Here is a 21,436-nt window from a genome sequence, read left to right on the forward strand (position 1 = left end):
TTCATATTGCCTACATTGGTCTCCCAGACTCCAATAAGCTCACTTCACCCTCACTTTCCCAGTCCACCTTTCACATTGCTCCCAGAGTGGCTTTCCTTTGTCACTGGCCTGCTTGAAATCTTGTGATGGCTCCCTATGACTGTCCCACCCGAATTCACATTTTTTGCTTGCAGATAAGACCCTTCGTGATCTGGCTGGGTTGCTGAACCTTCCTCCTGGCACTGGCCAGCGGAGTGGAGTTTATGCAAGGGCCACAGGGCCAGGTGTGCACCTAGCACCAGCTCAATGCTGCCTTAATCATGCCCTCTTTGCTGCCCCTTGGTTCAGCAGCACCAGCCCCATCTTGGGCTGGGTCATCAATTTATAGACCAGCCTGGCCCCTGCCTGGTACAGAAGTCCAATGTCTCCTAGGGACAGATAGTTTGTTTTCACCTGGCTGTTTCACCAGCATTAAGAAATCATACCCCTATGATGCAGACTTTTTCTCATCTTTAATGAGTTCTTCATCTATGTTTCTCTCACCCTATCTACTACAGGTCAACTGAAAACACAGAAGAGCTGGTGCATAATTCAATTCAATAAACATTTTATGTCATCTGTACTAGGCACTGGAGATACAAAAGTGAATAAAACCCAGGCTTTTCCCTAAAGAGTGAACAGATTTGGCTGGGAACAGTGGGCTATACTAATTATTTTTAAATGGAGAGTCACTTGCTATAACAGAAAGCTGAAGGACAAGCCTATTCTAAAGATGCGCCTACTCTTCTCTGAGCAGGATTACAAACAAAGCAACGTTTTCTTCATTCCAGGATGATGTTTAAAAAGGCACGTACAAGGTAGGAAACAGACATCTCTTCTTCTTAATAAAATGTTTATTTAACACTGTCCTGATAAACAGAGTAGCATCGGCCTCTCTGCCCAAAGCTTGGTTGGAAGTCAAGCCAAGAGCCAGATGTAGATTTCATTTGGGGAGAAAAAAAAACAAGGTGAAAACCCATTCTGAAGGTGAGATGGTCCTGGGATGTAGGTAGAAGGAAGGGGATGCAGATGCCTTCCAGAATCTCACAGAGGGCAGCCATGTGTAGAGGTCTATGGTAGACTGAGTACAGAACCCCCTCTCCTCTGCTGTCGTCTTCTTTCCCTATTGCCTCTCCAAGGTCCTTCTCCCTCCTCACCACAGCCCTTCCCAATCACAGTAAATTCAGTTGTGAAGAGAAAAGGTAAGTGAGCTGTTCTAGCTCATCTCTAGATTCAAGAACATTGAACCCCTCAGCTGGTGGGATTGGAGAAGGGGCTGTGGGATCTACTCCCAGACTTCTGTTTTTGACCTTGCGCACTTTGAGATCTATGAGTGTCAGCAGCCAACTGTAGGAAGATCTACCCTAAATGTGCAGAATCTGAAGGAGAGAACAATTGGCCTATCTGAGGCAGAGGTTGCAGACATTGTCTTTTGAAGTCCCATTAAGGTCTACAATAACATCAGTCTGGGGTTCCTGAAAGGATGGAAGAGGCTCAGGCAAGAGACAACTCTTCACTGTGAATTGTCTTAGTGCCAATGACTGATGTTTCTACCTCAATGTTCTGCTGAGCCACCAGAGTAGAGCTGAGCCAGGATGGGGACTGTGGACCTGGCATGTGTGAGTGTGCATGAATATGTGTATGTGTGCCTAACATGTCCCAACCTAGACATAAATTATCTTTAAATTCTCCATTAAGTAGGTGATGGGCTCAGTACCTTTCCCATGCTGGAGAAGCTCCTGTGAATCAGGCACATTCTAACCATAACCCTGAAACTAAATCAACCAACAGGGAAATGTGAGACAGACGCAGGCAATTCTTCTTGGATACTATAAGTGGATGTATGATGGGGTGTCTGGACCTCAGGACACCCTGTCTACTCAATAGCTGTTGAGAACCACCCTGCCTGGTTTCAGAATCTATAACCCCCCATGGCTAAGGCTGAGTGAGAGACCTTGGGACTATAAGCCACTAAGGAGACAAAGCTTATCTCCCTGGCAGGGGCGTAGCCTCTGCTCCTTTTACTTCACCCTGACTGACCCTGGGTAGATGACCAGTTAGCCAATGATGGGTAAGATTTCTTAAGGAAGGAATGACCTAAAACAGGCACAGTCACAAAGGGGCCCTCAGGGAAGGACTTGGGAGGCTATAGAAAAAGCGGGTGATGGACCCTCACCCCTCAGCTTTGACATAGCCTGAGTCCTCATTCTGTCTGTGAAAAGTCTCCTAATCTCTTGACTGCCTTACTTCCCCTGCCTGACTTAAGCCTGGAACAATGCTAGAGGGGGGTGCAGACCTGGGCAGGAATGGGCGGTTCCCTGGGGTGATCAGGCCTAAGAAAGAATACATAAAATCCTGTGAGACCTGCTTTGGTAAGAATACCCTCAATAAGGGTCCAAGCATGAAATGAGTTTGTTTCATTTCCCAAAGTTTTATAGGCCTTTAGCTAACTGACACTGACTCAGAATAAGCCCTCAATAGTTCTTTGAATGTTATCTATTGTTTGATCATTACTGCCTGACAATGATTGACAAGCTTTACCTGTATCCCTATGCAAATTAAACCCAATAAAAGCCCATTGAGGAACAGGCTTCTGGCCCTTCTCCTTTGAGAGAACAGCCATCTTTCCTCCCCAGGCAGATCATGTCTTGGTAGACTTATTCTCATCTGTGATGAATGGGGTGAGAAGGGGCCTGTGAGCAGAGCCTCCCCACAATAGGCTATGCCTTTTTCTGTCCCTGATAGTTCTATGTGTCCACCTTCCCCACCCTGGGAAGGTCTATTGAACTATCAGCTCCAGATAGGAAAGGGTGAGATGGTGTTTAGAGTGACCTGACTTCTACAAGTTCTGCTAGCTTGGCTGTCTGAAGACAGCCATGCTCCTCAGTCCTGCTGAGTAGCCCTGAGAACAGAAGAATCGCTGTATTCTGGAAGCCTCTGGTGCTTAGCAGCTCCTCGCCAATCTGGGTTAGTGCTGGGATGGAGCTGGGGTCCAAGGGACTATGGAGTAGATATAGCAGCATCTGGGTCTCCACATTCCCTTCCAGGCTTAGCCTACTCTGTGGCCTCAGAGCCTGGGGTTCTCTGATTCATTTCTTGGACCTGCCTACTATCTCTTCTCTTGAGTGTACCCATCTTCCTGGGTCCTCCCAGGATACTTCTGCCTGCTTCATCATTTTCCCTGCCCATCAAACCTTCCCACCAGGATCTCCTTCATCCCACACCTGACTCTACTCACCATCCAGCACCACCCTGACCAAAGGTCCTAACATGGGAGAAATGGAGGTCCTCTGCTTTCCCCGTTCCACATTAGAAGCAGCTGTGACATCCTAGTCCTTCACATACCCCATTCCGTGTCTCTCCCCCACCCCCCAGGCTCTTGAATGTGCTGTTTCCTCTGCTGGGAAACCTTTCCTCCCTTTGTTTGAATCAGCTCAGAGACAGCTGAAGCCTTCCTTGATCTCTCACAGATCCCTTCCTTGGAGGTTCACTGTTCCTCTGAGCTCTCATTATACCCTATGTTGACCTCTAACATGGCCCTTACCATATAGCTTTAAATTATTGGTATGTGTTTGTTTCTCTACCCTGACCATGAGCTCTTCAAGGACAGGGAAAGATCCAAGGTCAAGGACCATATCTTAATCATCTTTGGATCCTCAGCAAACAGAGCAATGAATACCAGGTACACAGTGGGTACTCAGTGTATACCACTTAATGAACTGCACTGCACTAATAAAAAGAACACTGGTGGATTAATCAGTTCAGGATGCTGTAACAAAATACTGCAGGCTGGATGGCTTAAACAACAAAAATTTATTTTCTGGAGGCTGAGAGTTCAAGAGCTGGGTGCCAAAAAGGTTAGTGTCTACTGAGGCCTTTTTCCTTAGTGATGGCAGCTGTCTGGCTATATCCTTATATGTCCTTTTCCTCTGTGCTTGTATAGAGAGATTTGGTATCAATTGCATCCTCTTCTTATACGAATGCCAGCCCTACTGGATTAGGGTCCTTCCTTTATGACTTCGTTTAATCTTAAGTAGCTCCTCACAGGTCTTTTCTCCAAATAAAATCACATTAGGTGTTAGGGCTTCAACCTGCCAATTTGGGGGGCACACAGTTTAGTTCATAACAACTGGTGAACTTGAATGTAGAAGTTAGGGGCTCAGGTGATGGCTTTACCTGAACCTAGTTGAGCTTTTGGGCAGCAAATCCACCATCCTCTAGGAGCTCTGACTTTCTTTGTTACATGTGGCAAATTTTATGGGGTTCTTGAGAGGCTGAAGTGAGATCATAACTGGAGGACATTTTATGGACTGTGAGCTCTTACACAATAATAATGACAAGTATTCCTCCTACTAATATATCATCTTGCAGTTTACAATGTGATTTAAAATGCATTACAATATGCATACAAGGAATTATTATTATTACTACAGGAATACCTAAAAGGGAAGTTTGTTTATCATTCATACCCATAAATCCTAGTAGCAGAAAGGATTCAAGGCAGCTCCTGATGAAAACTCCCGTCCATGAAAGAGCATCAGTTATGACTTCTCACAGAGGCTGCAGAAAAGGTCCAGCAAAGTGTTGAAGAAATTAATGACCACCAGGAGAATCTGGAGGAGACTGATGCACAAAAGGGCGGAGAAGAAGGACACATGCCAGATGACAGCTTTAAAAGGCTCCAGGCAGACAGAATTCCAGAGTGAATAGTCATATAAATAATTCCTGTCCCAAAAATTAAAGAGACCATGGGTTGAGGAATAAGTAAGAAAAGCTAAATGAGTAATCTCAATAGACAGCTGGGGCCTCCACCACCCAAGTTAAAGTCACAGGCCTAGACTCTTAAGGGTGACTATTGTCGCATTTTTAAATTATATTTTATTGACTATCCTATTACAGTTGTCCCAGCTTTTCTCCCTTTGCCCTCCTCTACCCAGCACCCCACTCAGGCAATCCCCACACCATTGTTCACGCCAATGGATCATGCTTATAAGTTATTTGGCTACTCCATTTCCTATACTGTACTTTACATCCCCATGGCTATTCTGTAACTACCTATTTGTACTTCTTAATCCTCTCACCTCTTCACCCGATCCCTCACACCCCCCTCCCATCTGGCAACCATCAAAATGCTCTCTGTATCCATGATTCTGTCTCTGTTCTTCTTGTTTACTTAGTTTGTTTTTTAGATTCAATTGTTGATAGATTTGTATTTTTTGCCATTTTATTATTCATAGTTTTGATCTTCTTCTTTTTCATAAATAAGTCCCTTTAACATTTCATATACTAATGGTTTGGTGATGATGAACTCCTTTCATTTTTTCTTGTCTGGGAAGCTCTTTATCTGCCCTTTGATTCTAAATGATAGCTTTGATGGGTAGAACAACCTGGGCCGTAGGTCCCTGCATTTCATGACTTTGAATATTGCTTGCCAGTTCCTTCTACCTGACAAAGTTTCTTTTGAGAAATCAGCTGACAGTCTTACAGAAACTCCGCTGCTTTTCTCTTGCAGCTTTTAACATTACTCTTTGTCTTTAACCTTTGGCATTTTAATTGTGATTTGTCTTGGAGTGGGCCCCTTTGCATCCATCTGGTCTGGGACTCTCTATGCTTCCTGGGCTTGCATGTCTATTTCCTTCACAAAATTAGGGAAATTTTCTTTCATTATTTTTTTCTAATAGATTTCCAATTTCTTGCCCTTTGTGTTGCCCTTCTGCTATGGCACCTCTTATGATGCAAATGTTAGAACACTTGAAGTTGTCCCAGAAACTGATTATACTATCCTTGGGGGATTTTTTGGATTCTTTTTCCTTCTTGTTGTTCTGATTGGTTGTTTTTTGGTTCCTTACATTCCAAATCGCTGATTTGATACTTGGCTTCATCCACTCTACTGTTCTTTCCCTGTAAATTGTTCTTTATATCCTTCATTTCTGACTGGATCTTTTTATGCTGCTGGGGTCCTCACTAAGTTCCTTTAGCATTCTTATAACCAGTGTTTTGTACTCTGCATCTGGTAGATTGCTTATCTCCATTTTGTTTAGTTCTTTTTCTGGAGTTTTGGTCTGTTCTTTCATTTGGGTCATGTTTCTTTGTCTCTTCATTTTGGCAGCCTCCCTGTGTTTGTTTCTATGTATTAGGCAGAGCTGCTATGATCCCTGTCTTGGTAGCATGGCCTAATGTAGTAGGTGTGTCCTGTAGGGTCCAGTGGCACAGCCTCCCCTATGACCCAAGCTGGGTACTCAAGGTGTGCTCTCCATGTGAGCTAAGTATCCCCTTCTCTTGTAGTTGATCCTTGGTTGCTGTTGGCAGGTCAATGGGAAGGATTTACCCAGGCCAGTCAGCTGCAAGGACTGGCTGTAACCACTGACCACCAACCTCTGCCCTCTGTGCAGGATTAGCTATGCAGGGGCACGAGGGTGGTGCTCTGACATGGTCTGTAGTTCTCCACTGGGTACCCAGGCACTGGAGTTTCCTGGGTGGTGTAGGCCAAGGTCAACCCCAACCTGTGTTCTGCCAGGGGCCACCTGGTATGAACTATAAAGCAATCTGAAATGACTGCTACTTATGCTGAGTTTGTATATTCCCAGGAAAAGTCAAGCTGTGAATCTAAGGTGGCTGCTGGTAGTGCAAGGCCTGGGACCACTTAGCAACAGGTATTGAGGCTAGGAGCTCACTGGCTATTGTTTGTTTGGTAGGATTTAGGAAATTGCAACGCATGAGCCAAGACCAGCCATTCATATGGAAAAGCCACTGTTAACAGCTTGGATGGGCTGGTAAATTGGGTGGGACAGGGCCTCAGGGGATATCTAGGGTGGGGTAAACAATGTTAGCCAGGTTGATGGAGTCTCAGATATGGCTTCTACCTGCTGATTTTGTGGCTCTATGGGGGAAGGGTTCAGAAAAGGAACAATGGCCTTTGTCTGCCTTTCTGACTGGGAGAAAGCTATACCCCCAGCTCCTGCCTTGATGCCAGACACTTCAGTTCCTCCCTATATGGCACTGGTGACTTTCATGCTGCTACCCCATTGCTGGAGCTAAGAGGAAGTGAGTCTGAGTAAGTCTCTGTGTGGGTTCTTTAAGGGGAACTGCTTGGGACTCCAGAAGTTTCTTCTGCTGACTCAATCCCTCGAGTTTTTGCAGATAGAAGTTATGGGGGCTTATCTTCTTGGCACTAGAACCCTGGACTGGGAGGTCCAGTGTGGGGCTAGGACTCCTCACTCCTGAGATATACCTCCAGAAATTTTACCCACCACACGTGGATGTGGGACCAGCCCAAGCCCATTCCACGTCTTTGCCCTTCCTACCAGTCTGCTAAATGTGGTTTCTTTAATTCCATAGTTGTCAGACTTCCATTCAACTCAATTTCTGACAGTTCTGAGTGATAGTTATTCTATATTTTAGTTGTAATTTTGGCATGGTTGTCTGAGGAGGCAAGCTGTGTTTACCAGTGCTGCCATCTTGACCAGTAGTCTCCATATGATTCTATATCCCCTTTTTTCAACTGCCATCTCAGATCTTCTGATTGAAGATTCCATATTCAGATGGAATGCCATTTCCATAGGCTGAAAGTCCCAGGATTGGCATGGAATACAAGAAGCAGGCATCAAGCCTCCCATGACCACCAGTGGCAAGCTCAGCATCTTCTTCCATTTCTTCTAACTCCTCTATATCCAATCCAAGCTGGTAAATGACCTCATCACAGGCATTTTGCAGGCCAAGGTTGATCACGGTGTTCTGTAATGTTTGTCATGTAAAATTCCAAAGAAAGGTAATAAACCCTCTTGGGGCACTTCTTCCAGTAGTACCGTTCCCTGTGGATCCAGCTCCCCTCCAGGTGGTGCACACCATGTGTGCCAGCATGAAAAAAGTAGTCATGAATGGTAGCCCTGTTGCAGTCCTTGACCAGCATGAAGTGCAGGTGCCGGTTGAAACCCTTCTTCAGCTCCGCCACTTTTTCCATTTCTAGGATACCAGGGATGCTGATCTGTCACCGCTTCTCATGGTCAGTCAGGGGCTTGGCCATGGTTGAGGTGGGAGGCAGGCAGAGCAGCTAGCAGGCCACGTGGCCAGAGGAGCCTGGTGGCAGAACATGGGTGGAGGAAGCTCTGTTGTTGCATTTTTGAGCATCAGAGGAGAGGGATGTGGAATGCATCACCAAAAGGAGTTTGTAGCCTGTCTGTCTGACTGTCTGTCTGTCTCTCTTTCCTCACTCCTTCCTTCCCTCTTTCTCTCCATTCTCCCTGTCTTGAAAAGGCTGCAAATCCATTCAAGTCTCCACCCATTTACCTGTTATGTAAATCTTTGAATGGGTAACCATATTTCCAAGCTTGTGTCTGGTTGAAGGATGAGATATCAAACATGCAAAAAGGACCATCTTTCAGGGCTACTCCAGAAGTGATAAAGCAAATCAAAGCTCCAAGCATAGCCAGGCCACTTGACAACAGAGCAGTGAGAATCTGCAGAGGAAGGGAAGAAACAGTAAGCCTGAGGTAGGGCCATGACTAGGTGACTTGTGGGACCACCTGGAAACCTCTCTGGTGCTCATGTCGTCTCCTGTAATATAAAATGGGACTACTCCTACCCATGGCATCTCCTTTAAAGCTTAACAAGTTAGGGTGGCTAATGAAGGGTCACTGGGTAGAGCTAGGAAAGGATGGAAGAGAAAGAACTGAAAAGGGGGGAAACTGGTACTTGAACCTGGATCTCCCTGACTCAGCAGGCTCTTCAGAGCTTCTTAACAGGTCGCCATCAAAACCTTTGAACTTCAGATTGCAGTCATTTAGCCTCTGAGTTAAAGGATCAGATTATCACATGCCCACTTCTTACTGTTTTAAGGGAAAGCTGTATTTTCAAAAGTTTGAAGCTTCTATCCCTGATTCCTGTCTTTTTCAACTCAAGCACTAAAGTAAGGAAGGGAGGGAGGTGGGAAGGAAGTTAGGAAAGAAAGGAAGGAGTGAGACAGAGAAGAAGAGAAACAGAGACAGAAAAATTAGTCAACTCTGAAATGACACCAATTCTGTCCCTGTACTTTTCTAGTCTGTATGCCACTCTTTCCTCCCAAAAGATAAAAGTTTATTTTTCTTGGCAGGATTCTAACTTGCTTCCAAATTGGCCTCTTTCCCAGGATACTGGATTTTTTTCTCCCTTCCAAAGAATACATATTTTTAACATTTAAATAAAACATATAAATAGTCTTTGTACAGAATTATAGTCATTTCCCCATGATGTCAAGCTAGTTTGGAGCTCAGGAGGGCCCAGAGAAAAGTATGTAGTACATTTTGACTCTAAGTTAAAAGATTCATGATGACTTAGTCTGATGCAAGCCTAGGAGAGTATTTCTCAGAATGTGGTCCCTGTCCCAGCAGCATCACATCACCTGGAAACCTATAAACAATACAGATTTTCCCACTCTATGCCAGACCTACTGAATCAGAAACTCTGGGGGTGGGGCCCAGCCATCTATGTTTTAACAAACCCTGCAGGGATTCTGATGTACACTCAAGTCTGAGAAGCATCTGACTAGGGGAAAACCAGATATGACTGAGAACAGATAGTAAATGAAATGTGAGGGTGTTTATATTTAATTCTTTAACATATAGTTCTGAATCAGTGGGGTTCCCAACATATGGGCTGCAGACATCAAAGCAGACTGTGGAGTTACTGCAAGGAGGCCACACATTCACAGGACTGAGACTGAATAAGCAATATAATGTATAAGAATACTGAAAGTTTTCAAATAAATATAGATGATGCTGTAATTAATAAAGTGCAAATTTATTCTGAGCCTCAGCTCTGTTATCTATAAAATAGAGAGGTTAGATTAGAATCCAGTCATTACAAAGGGGAAAGAAGCATAAAATGGAGCAAAAATAGCCTCTTCAACAAATGGTGTTGGGAGAGCTGGACAGCTACATGCAAAAAAATGAAACTGGATCACCAACTTACACCATACACGAAAATAAACTCAAGGTGGATAAAATACTTAAATATAAGTTGTAACACCATAAAAGTTCTAGAAAACATTGGCAAGAAAATCTCAGACATTCCACAGAACATCTTCACAGATATGTCCCCTAAAGCAAGGGACATAAAGGAAAGAATAAACAAATGGGACTTCATCAAATTAAAAAGCTTCTGCGTGGCTAAAGAAAACAGCATTAAAATGAAAAGAGAGCCAACCTTATGGGAAAACATATTTGCCAATGACACCTCAGACAAGGGCTTGATCTCCAAAATATATAAAGAACTCACAGGACTCCACTCCAGGAAGACAAAAAAAACAATTGAAAAATGGGCAAAAACACTGGCTAGTGTAGCTCAGTGGATTGAGTGTGGGCCTGTGAACCAAAGGGTCACTGGTTCGACTTCCAGTCAGGGTACATGCCTGGGTTGCAGGCCAGGTCCCCACTATGGAGGGGGGGGGCGGTGCAAGAGGCAACCATACATTGATGTTTCTCTTCCTCTCTTTCTCCTTCCCTCCTCCTCTCTCTAAAAATAAATAAAAAAAATAAAATCTTAAAAAAAAGAAAAAGAAAAATGGGCAAAAGACTTGAACAGACATTTCTCCAAGGAGGACATACAGAGGGCCCAGAGACACATGAAAAGATGCTCAGCATCACTAGCCATCAGAGAGATGCAAATAAAACCACAATGAGATACCATCTCACACAGGTCAGAATGGCCATCATAAACAAATCAACAAACAAGTGTTGGAAAGGATGTGGAGAAAAGGGAACCCTAGTGCACTGTTGGTGGGAATGCAGACTGGTGCAGCCACTGTGGAAAACAGTATGGAATTTCCTCAAAAAACTAAACATGGAACTACCTTTTGACCCAGCAATCCCGCTGTTGGGATTATACCCTAAGAGCTCTGAAACACCAATCCAAAAGAATCTATGCACCCCAATGTTCATAGCAGCACAATTTACAATAGCCAAGTGCTAGAAACAACCTACGTGCCCATCAGGAAATGAATGGATCAAAAAATGATGGTACATTTACAGAATGGAATTCTACACAGCAGAGAGAAAGAAGGAGCTCCTACCCTTTGGACAGCGTGGATGGAACTGGAGAGCATTATGCTAAGTGAAATAAGCCAGGTGGTGAGGGACAAATACCATATGATCTCACCTTTAACTAGAACATACTCGACAAAAGGAAAAAACAAACAAAATATAACCAGAGTAATTAAAATTAAGAATGATCTAACAATAGCTAGAGGGGAGGGGGAGGGAACAGAGGACACATGGACAAAACCAAGGGGGAGGGTGGAAGCAAGGGAGGGAGGTGGATTTGGCTGGGGTTGGGGAGAAAATACAGATGACTGTAATTGAACAACAATAATGTTAATTTTAAAAAATAAATTAAGAGAATGGCTTCAGAAAAAAAGAATTTAAGAAGCCTCCAATTCTGCAACTGAATTCTGCTATTGTGACCTATGCAGTAGGCAAAAACCTGTGCGGGGGGGTGGGAAGAATTCAGTCATTAGATGATCTCTGGAGAAACTTCCAGCTCTCAGTAAAATTAAGCAAAATAGGACATTTTCTATCAAAAACACATGATTTACAATGTACTTAAATCATGCCCATATTGTTCAATAGGCTAACAAATAATAAAAACAGTTCTCACATTTGCACAGACATTTATGGCTCATTAAATAACAGGATCATTGACTTGATCCTGTTAACTTCCATGTTACAGGTAAGGACCTGAGGCTCATAAAAGTTAAGGGGGATGATCCCGACCTAACTTAAAACCCCAAGATCAAAATTGCCTTTTGATCACTCTGACTCTGAAGTAATAGAATGTGGGGACATTCCAGGTATTAGAAGAGTGGAATCGGGTGCTTACGCTTCGGCAGGGCCTGCTCTTGCTGAAGCAGCCACGCCTCCAGCCCATCAAGGAGATGAGGGTAGCTGCAATGAGTACCTGGGAGAGGAGAGAAAGTTGTTACGAAGAGACTGGGTAATTTACATTTCTAGCTGCCACCTGTGGCTGTTGAAATAGAGTAGTTGGGCATCTCACATGGATTTGATTATCTTGTCTTTCCCAGAAGGGTTGGCTTTGAATGTCAGAACTCCATTTTGGATGATTAGTTTGGTATAACTCTATTGATGGCAATGTTCACACTTAGTATGCCTAGTCCAAAATTCAGGCACCTTTGACAGGTTTTCCTAGAGTCTTCCATCCCTTGGAGTTGATGTAGACTCAAGACCAGTCTGTTAGATCAAACTTGCAAGGAATCAAAACACTCCTCCCCCATCACCTCCCTGCTCCACCCCTGAGGGGCACTTTGGGAGTTCACACAAAGGGAACCCAGGACACTTACCATGAGGCCTCCTCCCCAGAGCCCAGAGCCCAGCATGGCATGCTTGCCAATGAGGCCCCTCAACAGGTAGGTCACATCCCAGTTAGGAAAGAGGAGCACCATGTTGGCCCCAGCAGCAAATAGGGCTGTAGTCCCGAGACTCAGCCCCAGGATGCGGGAGCAGGTCCTTGAGCATGCCATCATGAAGGGAAGGGACAGTGTCCTGAAACAATGGAAGGAAGATCATGGTAGCTCTGCTACTGGGAGCATGGGCCAGGAGAAACAGACTATAGATATTGTCACCTCCCAGGGTCAGATCAAGAAGAGCCAAAGAATTTGCTGAAAAACTCTGCCTCTTATAAATATTCCCCAATGGATAGAATTTAATTGCTCCATTTTCTGCCAACTTCTTTTTTTTTTTTTTTTTTTTAGATTTTTTATTTATTTATTTTTTAGAGAGGGGAGGGAGAGAGAGAGAGAGAGAGAGAGAGAGAGAGAGAAACATCAATGTGTGGTTGCTGAGGGTTATGGCCTGCAACCCAGGAATGTACCCTGGCTGGGAATCGAACCTGGGACACTTTGGTTCCCAGCCCGCGCTCAATCCACTGAGCTATGCCAGCCAGGGCCATTTTCTGCCAACTTCTTCTCCTCATGTTTTGCTTGGGTCTCTATTATAGCCAATGATTATTTCTACTTGGTACAGAAAAACAAATTTTTAAGGGTGTCATCCTCTCTTTAAAAGATGTCATTTTAAAGATGCCATTGTCACCAGTTTCATTCAACATTGTACAGGAGGTCCTTTACATTGCAATAAGAAAATGAGAAGAATCAAAACTACACAGATAAGAAAGGAAGAAGAACTGTCAGTATTCACAGGTACCATGATTATATTAGCAGAAAATTCTTGCCCTGGCTGGCGTGGCTCAGTGGATTGAACACAAGCCTGCAAACCAATGGGTCGATGGTTTGATTACCAGTTAGGGCACGTGCCTGGGTTGTGGGCCAGGTTCCCGAATGGGGCATTTGAGAGGCAACCACGCATTGATGTTTCTCTTCTTCTCTCTCTCCCTTCCTTCCCTTCTATAAATAAATAAATAAATAAATAGCTCTGGCTGCTGTGGCTCAGTGGATTGAGCACCAGCCTGCGAATCAAGGGGTTGCTGGTTCGATTCTGTCAGGGTTCATGCCTTGGTTGCAGACCAGGTCCCCACTAGGGGGCGCAAGAGGCAATCACACATTGATGTTTCTCTCCCTCTCTCCCTCCCTTGCCCTCTGTCAAAAAATAAAATAAAGTCTAAAAAAAAGAAAGACTAAGGAATCTATCAAAAGTTACCAGCACTGATAGATGAGTTTAGCAAGGTCACAGGATAAAACATTCACATACAAAAATGTTATTGTATTTCTATATATAAGCAACGATAAATTGTGAAAATATAAAAAAATACCATTTACAATAGCATAAAATTAGAAAATATTTATGGATAAATTTAACAAAATATGTGCAAGACCTGTACACTAAAAATTACAAAACATTGCTAAGAAAAATTAAAGGAGACATAAATAAACAGATACATACCATGTTCATGGGTCAAAAGACTAATTATCATTAGCATGTCAATTCTTTCTAAACTGATACATAAATTCAGTGTACTCTCAGTCAAAATCTTAGCAGGTTTTCTTTTTTTTTAAAGTTGACAAGCTGAATCTAAATTTATATAAAAGTTCAAAGAACCTAGCTTAGCCAAAACAATTTCAAAAAAGAGAAACAAAGTTGAAGGACTTACACTATGTAATTTTAAGACATTACAAAGCTACAGTAATCATCACAGTGAAGTGATGTATATAAAGATATAATACCAGTGGAACAGACTAGAGAGTTCTGAAATATATCTACACACATATGATCAAATTTTTATTATTTTAAAAAAGATTTTGGCCCTGGCTAGTGTAGCTCAGTGGATTGAGCGCGGGCTGCAAACCAAAGTGTCGCAGGTTCGATTCCCAGCCAGGGTACATGCCTGGGTTGCAGGCCATAACCCCCAGCAACCACACATTGATGTTTCTCTCTCTATCTCTTTCTTCTTCCCTTCCCTCTCTAAAAATAAATAAAATAAAATCTTTTAAAGGAGACATAATTCAACTCTTGAAAAAAATGTTTCTCTTCAAAAGATATAATAAAGGAAATGAAGAAGTAAACCACACTCTAGGAGAAAATATTCACAATGTATATTTTGTGAATATGAATACATACAAATCTGATAAAGGTTGTATATCTAGAATACATAATGAACTCTTAAACTATAATAAGAAAAACAGTGATTTAAAAATGGAGAAAAGATTTGAACAGATATTTTACTTCATCTCACAAAAAATATACATATGAATGACAACTAAAAACATGAAAAGACACCAAACAACATAGAGAAATAGAAACTAAAACTAAAATAAGACCCTACTATGTACCCACTAGAATTGTTATAGGTAAAAAGTTGAATTGTACGAAGTGACGGTGAGGGTATAGAGCAAGTGGAACTTTCGGAGACTTCTGGTGAGATGCAAATGGTCCAACCACTTGGAAAATGAACTTGACAGTTTCTCATAAAGTTAAACATTCACTTACCAAATAATCAAGTAATTCCACTTCTACATATTTATCCAAGAGAAATGAGACCACTTGTCCATGGAGAGACTGGTACATGAATGTCCATAGCAGATTTATTCATAATAACTAAAAATTAGAAATAGGAAAACATCTTAAGTGCCCACCAACAGATGAATGGATAAACAAATGTTTTATATATGTATAATCTCACATATATATTATTCAGCCATAAAAAGGAATGAGGTTTTGTTATGTGCTACAACATGGATGAAACTTGAAAAAACTATACTAAATGAAACAAGCCAGTCACTAAAGGACAAATATTTATGATTCTACATATGTATATAAAATATCCAGTACAGACAAACCCATAGAAATAGAAAGTAGATTAGAGGTTACTGGGGAATGTGGGGAGGGGCAAATGATTACAGAGTTTCTGTTTAGGGTAATAAAAAACATTTTGGAAATAGATAGTGGTGATGGTTACAAAGCATTGTGAATGTAATAATGCCACTGAATTGTATACTTTCAAATGGTTAAGATAACACATTTTGTTACATATATTTTACCAGAATAAAAAAAAATCAATTAAAATGAGAAATACAAGAGAGAGAGAGAGAAATAACTCAGATGTTCATTAATGTGAATAAATTGTGGTATGTTCATGCAATTACTACTACAAGGACATAAAGAACAAAAAAACTGATACATGCAACAACATGAATAAATCTCCAGAGTATTATGCTAAGTGAAAGAAGCCAGGAACAGACTACTTACTGCATGGTTTTGTTCATGTGAAATTCTAGAAAAAGTAAAACTAGTGACAGAAAGCAGATCCATGGTTGCCAGGGGTAGGAGATGGGCGAGGGGATTAATATAAGGGACATAAGGAAAATTTTTGAGGTGATTGTAATGTTCTAAATCTACATATACAAATATATGTATTGGCAAAACTCATCAAACAACTCTGAAAATTGGTGAACTTTAGTATACTTTAACTATATATCAATGAAATTGATTAAAAATTAAAATGTCATGTCTATACACATTTACTTATAGCCATTATAACCTTTTATATTTTCACTGGTATGTGAACTTCTTGTTTTTTTAAAAAATATGAAATAGCATAGCGCTAGTAATAATAGTAGGGTACACTCACATCAGTGTGAGTCTGAAGAAAGTCAGTACCATGACATCCTGCTGACACTTTGCAGTTCAGTTACATGTCTGTCTGTTTCACCTGAAGGCTCTTGCCACTCCCCTCTAACACATGGCTTTGGACATAATTTTTTTTAAAAAGTGTACGGATCAGTTTCTCTCTATTTCTCTTACACATATACGTACATCAGTAATGAACATTTCAGTGTTTAAAGAATTAAACATAATGTGTATAATATATTTGTACTTGTAAATTGTATGGGATAATTAAACAACATCCATGTAAGTACAACCAGTTTACAAGTAGGCCATTACCACTAATATTATGAAGCCTCAAGTGTGCCCTACCATCTTCCTGGATTCCTTCCTAGAAATGACTATCCTAAATTTGTATTTTATCATACCTTTTTAAAAAAGTTTTACAACTTATGAACTCTTTTTTTTTAAAGATAGCCTAGAATTTCCTATTTTTTAAAACTCAGCACGGGGTGGTTTACCTTTTTCACACTTCTCATGCTGTGAGCTCACCAGCCAGGGCTCCAGCAGCGCAAGCACCTTTCCACTGGTTCTCGCACCGTGTGCATCTCTGTAGGGAGCAGGCTAGTGCTTCCGCGGAACCCAGGCGCCTTTCTCTTTGGCTTTTTTCTTTTTCTTAACTTTTTTCCTTCACACATTTTAGGAAGCTACCTCGGTTCTGAGAGTGCCCAGTATGCTCAATATGTACATTAATTCTCTTGGCAAGAATCTTGCCCTTAACTTGTTTGTTCCCAACAGTGCCCACTGCATGCTGGGCAACACTGCAGACCCTTCCTGCTTTGCCCTGGTGACATCTGTGGGGCATTGCTTCTCGAACAGTGCCCATTGTCTTGATGTCTACAACATCACCTTGTATGTGGCCAAAGGAGCAACTGCTGGTTTTTTAAAAGGCCAAAAGAACATATGAGGTCTTCCCAGAAGGTACCCAGCCACGTACTATGAAAAATATAGACACTTATTGAAGAAGATACAAAAAACACTGTACACAGGACAATGATGCCCCAGTTACCTTCAAAGTAAGCACCTTGGAACCTCACACAGTTCTCCCAATTGCTATCAGCTGCCCTGTCGTATTTTCCTGAATCTCATTAATGGTCTGAAATCTCTTCCCTTTCAAAGGTGATTTTTAGTTTTGGGAAGCCAGAAAGTTGCAGTGTGCCAGATGTGGGCTGTAGAGGGGGTGAGTCATCTGGGTGATTTGATGTGTTGCCCAAAAACTCTGCACGAGATGTGATGCATGAGCAGATGCATTGTCATCATGAAGCTGCTAAGCACCAGTTGCCCATAGCTGTGGCCTTCTGAATTATCCAAATAGTTTCCGTAGAGGAATGTTCAAGCTTAATGCAAAATTGGATTCAGATTTGTTGCTCTACTTGCTCAGTCATTGTGAATGCAACAGCCACACAGCACACATGCTCTCAATGGCGTCTAATGCCCCCACTGACTAGTACAGTGGAGTTATCATTGTTCATGCACACGTATTCCAGTCCCCTCTCCTTGGCTGTCAGGTCACATCAGTGTCATGCAAACTGTTCTCATTATATTAACAATGGCTGGACTTTTTCCGGACAGACCTCATATAGCAGGTGCCTCTTCTCTTTTCCTTTATATTAGTGATTTTGGTGAATTACTGAAAGATGGTTCTGGTTGGAAAACAGCCTAGCATTTCTATTTGTCTAGACTGATGTTTATGGTAGAGAGGCTGATGTCACACATAGCACTGAGTAGGGCTTTTGGTTGGGGGAGTTGCTGCCCTTCTCCCCCATTCCCCAGCATCCCCCACCTCCCAGTCCTATGTGACTTTTGCTTCCTCTAATCTCCAGAGCCCGGACCCACCTCCTGAGCTTCTCCCAACAGGGGACTTCCTGCCTCAATGGTATTTGCATTTTAGTGTGATGAGTTGCCTTCACCATGTGCCCTCTCCACAGGGTATTCACTCTCTATGCCTTGTTTCTTACAGTGAATTAAATAATTTGTCCCTGATGAAAGAAAGTTCAGATTTCAGGGGAGAGGGACACATGCTGGGGCTGTTCAGGGTAGGATAGGAAGGAACAGTGGCCCTTATCCCAGGGATACAAGGGGCCTGAGGGAAGGGTGAAAATCAGCAATTGGGAGGGAGACTGTGTCCTGTCTCCTGCCCTCTCCCCCAGCTGTCCATCACAGGAGGCCTCTTTGTCTGACTTCAGCCCCCTAGTACCAGCTGCTTCCTCCTCAGGTCTCCAGCAGGAGGGGCCTGCCTTGCTGTCAGGAAGCAGGGCACCTGCAGGAAAATAGTCCTCCCACAGTTGGGGATGCCAGTGTGCCTCGGGACAGCCTCCCTCTCCAGACTGTCTAGTGACTGAGTGCAGGGCTCTCAGTGTGTCTCTGTGTTGGAGTAAATTAACCAATTGGTAGGTGTTAACAAGCAATGACTTGAACTCACACCCCATTCAGATGACTGACATTTCATCAGGGATCCAAGCGGGGATTGGTGCGTGGCTGGACTTTGAAGAACACTCTCTAGACCACAGGCTAGGAGAAGATTTTGTTCAATAACGCCTCCAGCTGCCTTCAAATCATTCCACCTTTGAGGCCCGTCTAGACACAGATCACCCAAATAACCACCCCCTGACAATCTCTTCTATGGAAAAGTTTCCTATCAGGAAAGTTTTGGAAGGGAAACTAAAAACTATGGATGTGCAGAGGGAAAACTAAGAAGCCGAGGCTGGCCTTTGGTTGAGAGGAATTCAGAGACTCCCGGCTGATCTAACACCGAAAGCACTTGCTGTGCCACTCCATCTGGGAGGACTGGGGCTTAGTTTGAATTTTACTTCCTCTCCTTGACTTTGTTTCCCTAGAAATCACAATAGTCTGAGAAATGCTTCCAAAAATGTGAGCCAGGAAATCAGCAGAGATCAGCTAATCTGCTGTCTGAGAAGACGTGCAGGACCATGAGGTAAAACCTTAAAACCAGGCTTTAGGAGAGGCCGTGTTCCAACCTTAGACCCTGGCTGGGTGAACAAATCATCAGCTAGCAGTCTGGGCAACGATGTAAGTGATTAACCTGGTCATGTGAAGGAAGGGGCTGCAAATTCTCTGTGTGTCTCTCTATCTCCTTCATCATCTAACCAGGCTTCTCTTTCACGTCTTCATGAACAGTCAAATGTTTAAGTGACCGCTTTCTGCCAGACACTTCTCTTGAGGAACATAAAGCCTGGCAAGGACACTGACAAGACAGTAGGCAAGTGCCGCGCAGAGGTGTCCAACATACGGTGTAGTGGAGACACAGAGAGGAACAAGTCCTGTGCTGCGGATGTGGGGTAGAACCTCCTGGAGGAAGTGCAGTCCAAGCTACTGCTTGACTGACAACGAGGTATTAGACAGGCGAAGTTGGGAAGGGAAAAGTCCTGGAGGTATGTGTAAAGGACTGAGGTTGACAGAGAGACCGTGGCAAAGAGAAGTTAAATAAATTGCCTGAAGTCACACAACTGCTCAGTGGCACAGCCTAGGCTCATCTGAGTGGCAGACTGAGCTCTGAGTTGCTGGGCCATACTGTTCCCTGGCCATTTACCTTCCTGGGCCCTCTCATCTCTGCTTACCTGCATCCAGTGGCAAGAATCAGGATGGAAGAGAAAGAAGCTGGAGAAGGGCTCCGTCTTCAGAGTGGGCCTGCACTCCTGCAAGCTTCCCCTGGGACTCCTGCAGGACCTGACCCAGAGGATCCTCCTCATTTAGGACGCTTGAGGAGGGCCAGCAAGCCTCTCTATATATGTAGAGGTTACCCAGGCGTGTGTGGGTGTGAGTGTGGGTATGTGTGTGCCCCACACTGATCCCCACAGGCTGCTGCTGAAGGATCTTTCCTCTTCCTGGAGATCTGTCTTGATGACCCACCCTTGGCTCATTTTCATGTGACCCTAAGAAAGGAACCAGGAGGCATGGCCTCGTGAGCTAAAATGTCTTAATGAGTCAGAGGATGCACCCGTGAGAAGTACCTTATCCTCCCTTCTTTCCCAAGCAGCAACACTGTTTCACACATCAGCTGCCCATATCTGTTTCATTTATTGCCCAACTTAGGCTCTTTGGAAGAACAGCCATGAGCAGAACTGCCACCATTTTTTCCCTTATCACCCTCCTGCTTTGCTCCTAGCTAACTGGATGTTTGCATGATTCCTTTACATTTATGTGGGGCCTTCTAACATTTTCTAACATTTTTGTTCAAGCCCCAGACCACCACCATTTGTAGCAGTCACACCAGACTGATGAGCATTTTGTGGTGCTCTCTGCATGGGAGATCTGTGACCCTCCCTGCTCTTTTAGCATTTAAAAAATTACTTCATTATGAAGGTAACCTTTAAGAAATAAGAAAACCTTCACCATAACATTTTATACAACTATTTTCACATTTGCATGTTTCTTTTTAGACTTTGTTCATATGCATAATCTATTTTACATAATTATAATCATAATATATATCACTTTTTTCACTAATTTTGAAATCATAAACTTTCCTGATTCTACAGCTTTTGTAGTAATCCTTGTAATGTCTATATAATATTACTCAGGCAATAATTTATCTTTTCTTTTATTTTTATTTTTTTCTTTTAAAGAGAGAGAGAGAAACATCAATGCGTGGTTGCCCCTCACATTCCCCATGTGGGGACCTGGCCTGCAACCCAGGCACATGCCCTGACTGGGAACTGAACAAGCAACCCTTTGGTTCACAGGCCTGTGCTCAATCCACTGAGCTACACCAGCCAGGGCTATTTGTCTTTTTAAAAAATCCTCACCTGAGGATATGTTTATTGATTTTAGAGAGAGAGGAAGGGAGAAATATCACGTGAGAGAGAAATCAATCAGTTGCCTCCCGTACATGACCCAACTCCCTGGACCGGTGATTGAACCTGAAACCTAGGTATGTGCCCTGACCAGGAATCAAACCTGCAGCCTTTTGGTGTATGGAATGACACTCTAACCAGCTGAGCCATCCAATCAGGCCTATTTATCCTTCTTATTAGACATTTAGATTGCTGCTGGGTTTTGTTTTTCTTTTACATTAGAGGCAATGCATAAAGCTTTTATCCTATGTTTATTTCTCTGGGACAAATTCCCAAGAATGGGATTATAAATCAAGGGGTAGTCATTTTTATGATTCTCTTTTTAAAGTATATAATACAGTGATTAGGCATTTATATAATTTATGATGTAATTCCCCTGAAAAGTCTAGTATCCACCATACATAGTTATTACAGTAGTATTAACTATATTCCCTATGCTGTAGTTTACATTCTTATGACTCTTTTGTAACTGCCAATTTGTACTTAATCCCATCACCTTTC

The 21,436-nt window shown here is 42.8% G+C and overlaps 1 protein-coding gene across 1 annotated transcript; it reads right to left on the minus strand.

The window, feature by feature from the left end:
- Window positions 1-3,816: 3,816 nt before the first annotated feature.
- Window positions 3,817-19,937, minus strand: TM4SF19 (transmembrane 4 L six family member 19). The gene is made up of 6 exons (XM_028505234.2): window positions 19,700-19,937; window positions 14,946-15,053; window positions 12,347-12,548; window positions 11,869-11,946; window positions 8,305-8,474; window positions 3,817-4,743 (listed from the first exon to the last, which is right to left on the minus strand). Exons 3-6 carry the CDS (start codon window positions 12,527-12,529, stop codon window positions 4,560-4,562), a joined length of 615 nt encoding a protein of 204 aa, XP_028361035.1. The 5' UTR covers window positions 12,530-12,548; window positions 14,946-15,053; window positions 19,700-19,937; the 3' UTR covers window positions 3,817-4,559.
- Between the last annotated feature and the right edge of the window lie 1,499 nt (window positions 19,938-21,436).

This window comes from Phyllostomus discolor, chromosome 2 (assembly GCF_004126475.2).
Source record: "Phyllostomus discolor isolate MPI-MPIP mPhyDis1 chromosome 2, mPhyDis1.pri.v3, whole genome shotgun sequence".
Taxonomy (NCBI): Eukaryota; Metazoa; Chordata; class Mammalia; order Chiroptera; family Phyllostomidae; genus Phyllostomus; species Phyllostomus discolor.

What these genes read in the sequence shown, in the direction of transcription:
- TM4SF19 (XM_028505234.2), bottom strand. Translation starts at nt 12,529, where the DNA reads ATGATGGCATGCTCAAGGACCTGCTCCCGCATCCTGGGGCTGAGTCTC. An exon ending in TCTGGGGAGGAGGCCTCATG is followed by an intron (nt 11,947 to 12,346) that starts GTAAGTGTCCTG and finishes CTCCTCTCCCAG; the next exon opens with GTACTCATTGCAGCTACCCT. An exon ending in AGAGCAGGCCCTGCCGAAGC is followed by an intron (nt 8,475 to 11,868) that starts GTAAGCACCCGA and finishes CTTCCTCTGCAG; the next exon opens with ATTCTCACTGCTCTGTTGTC.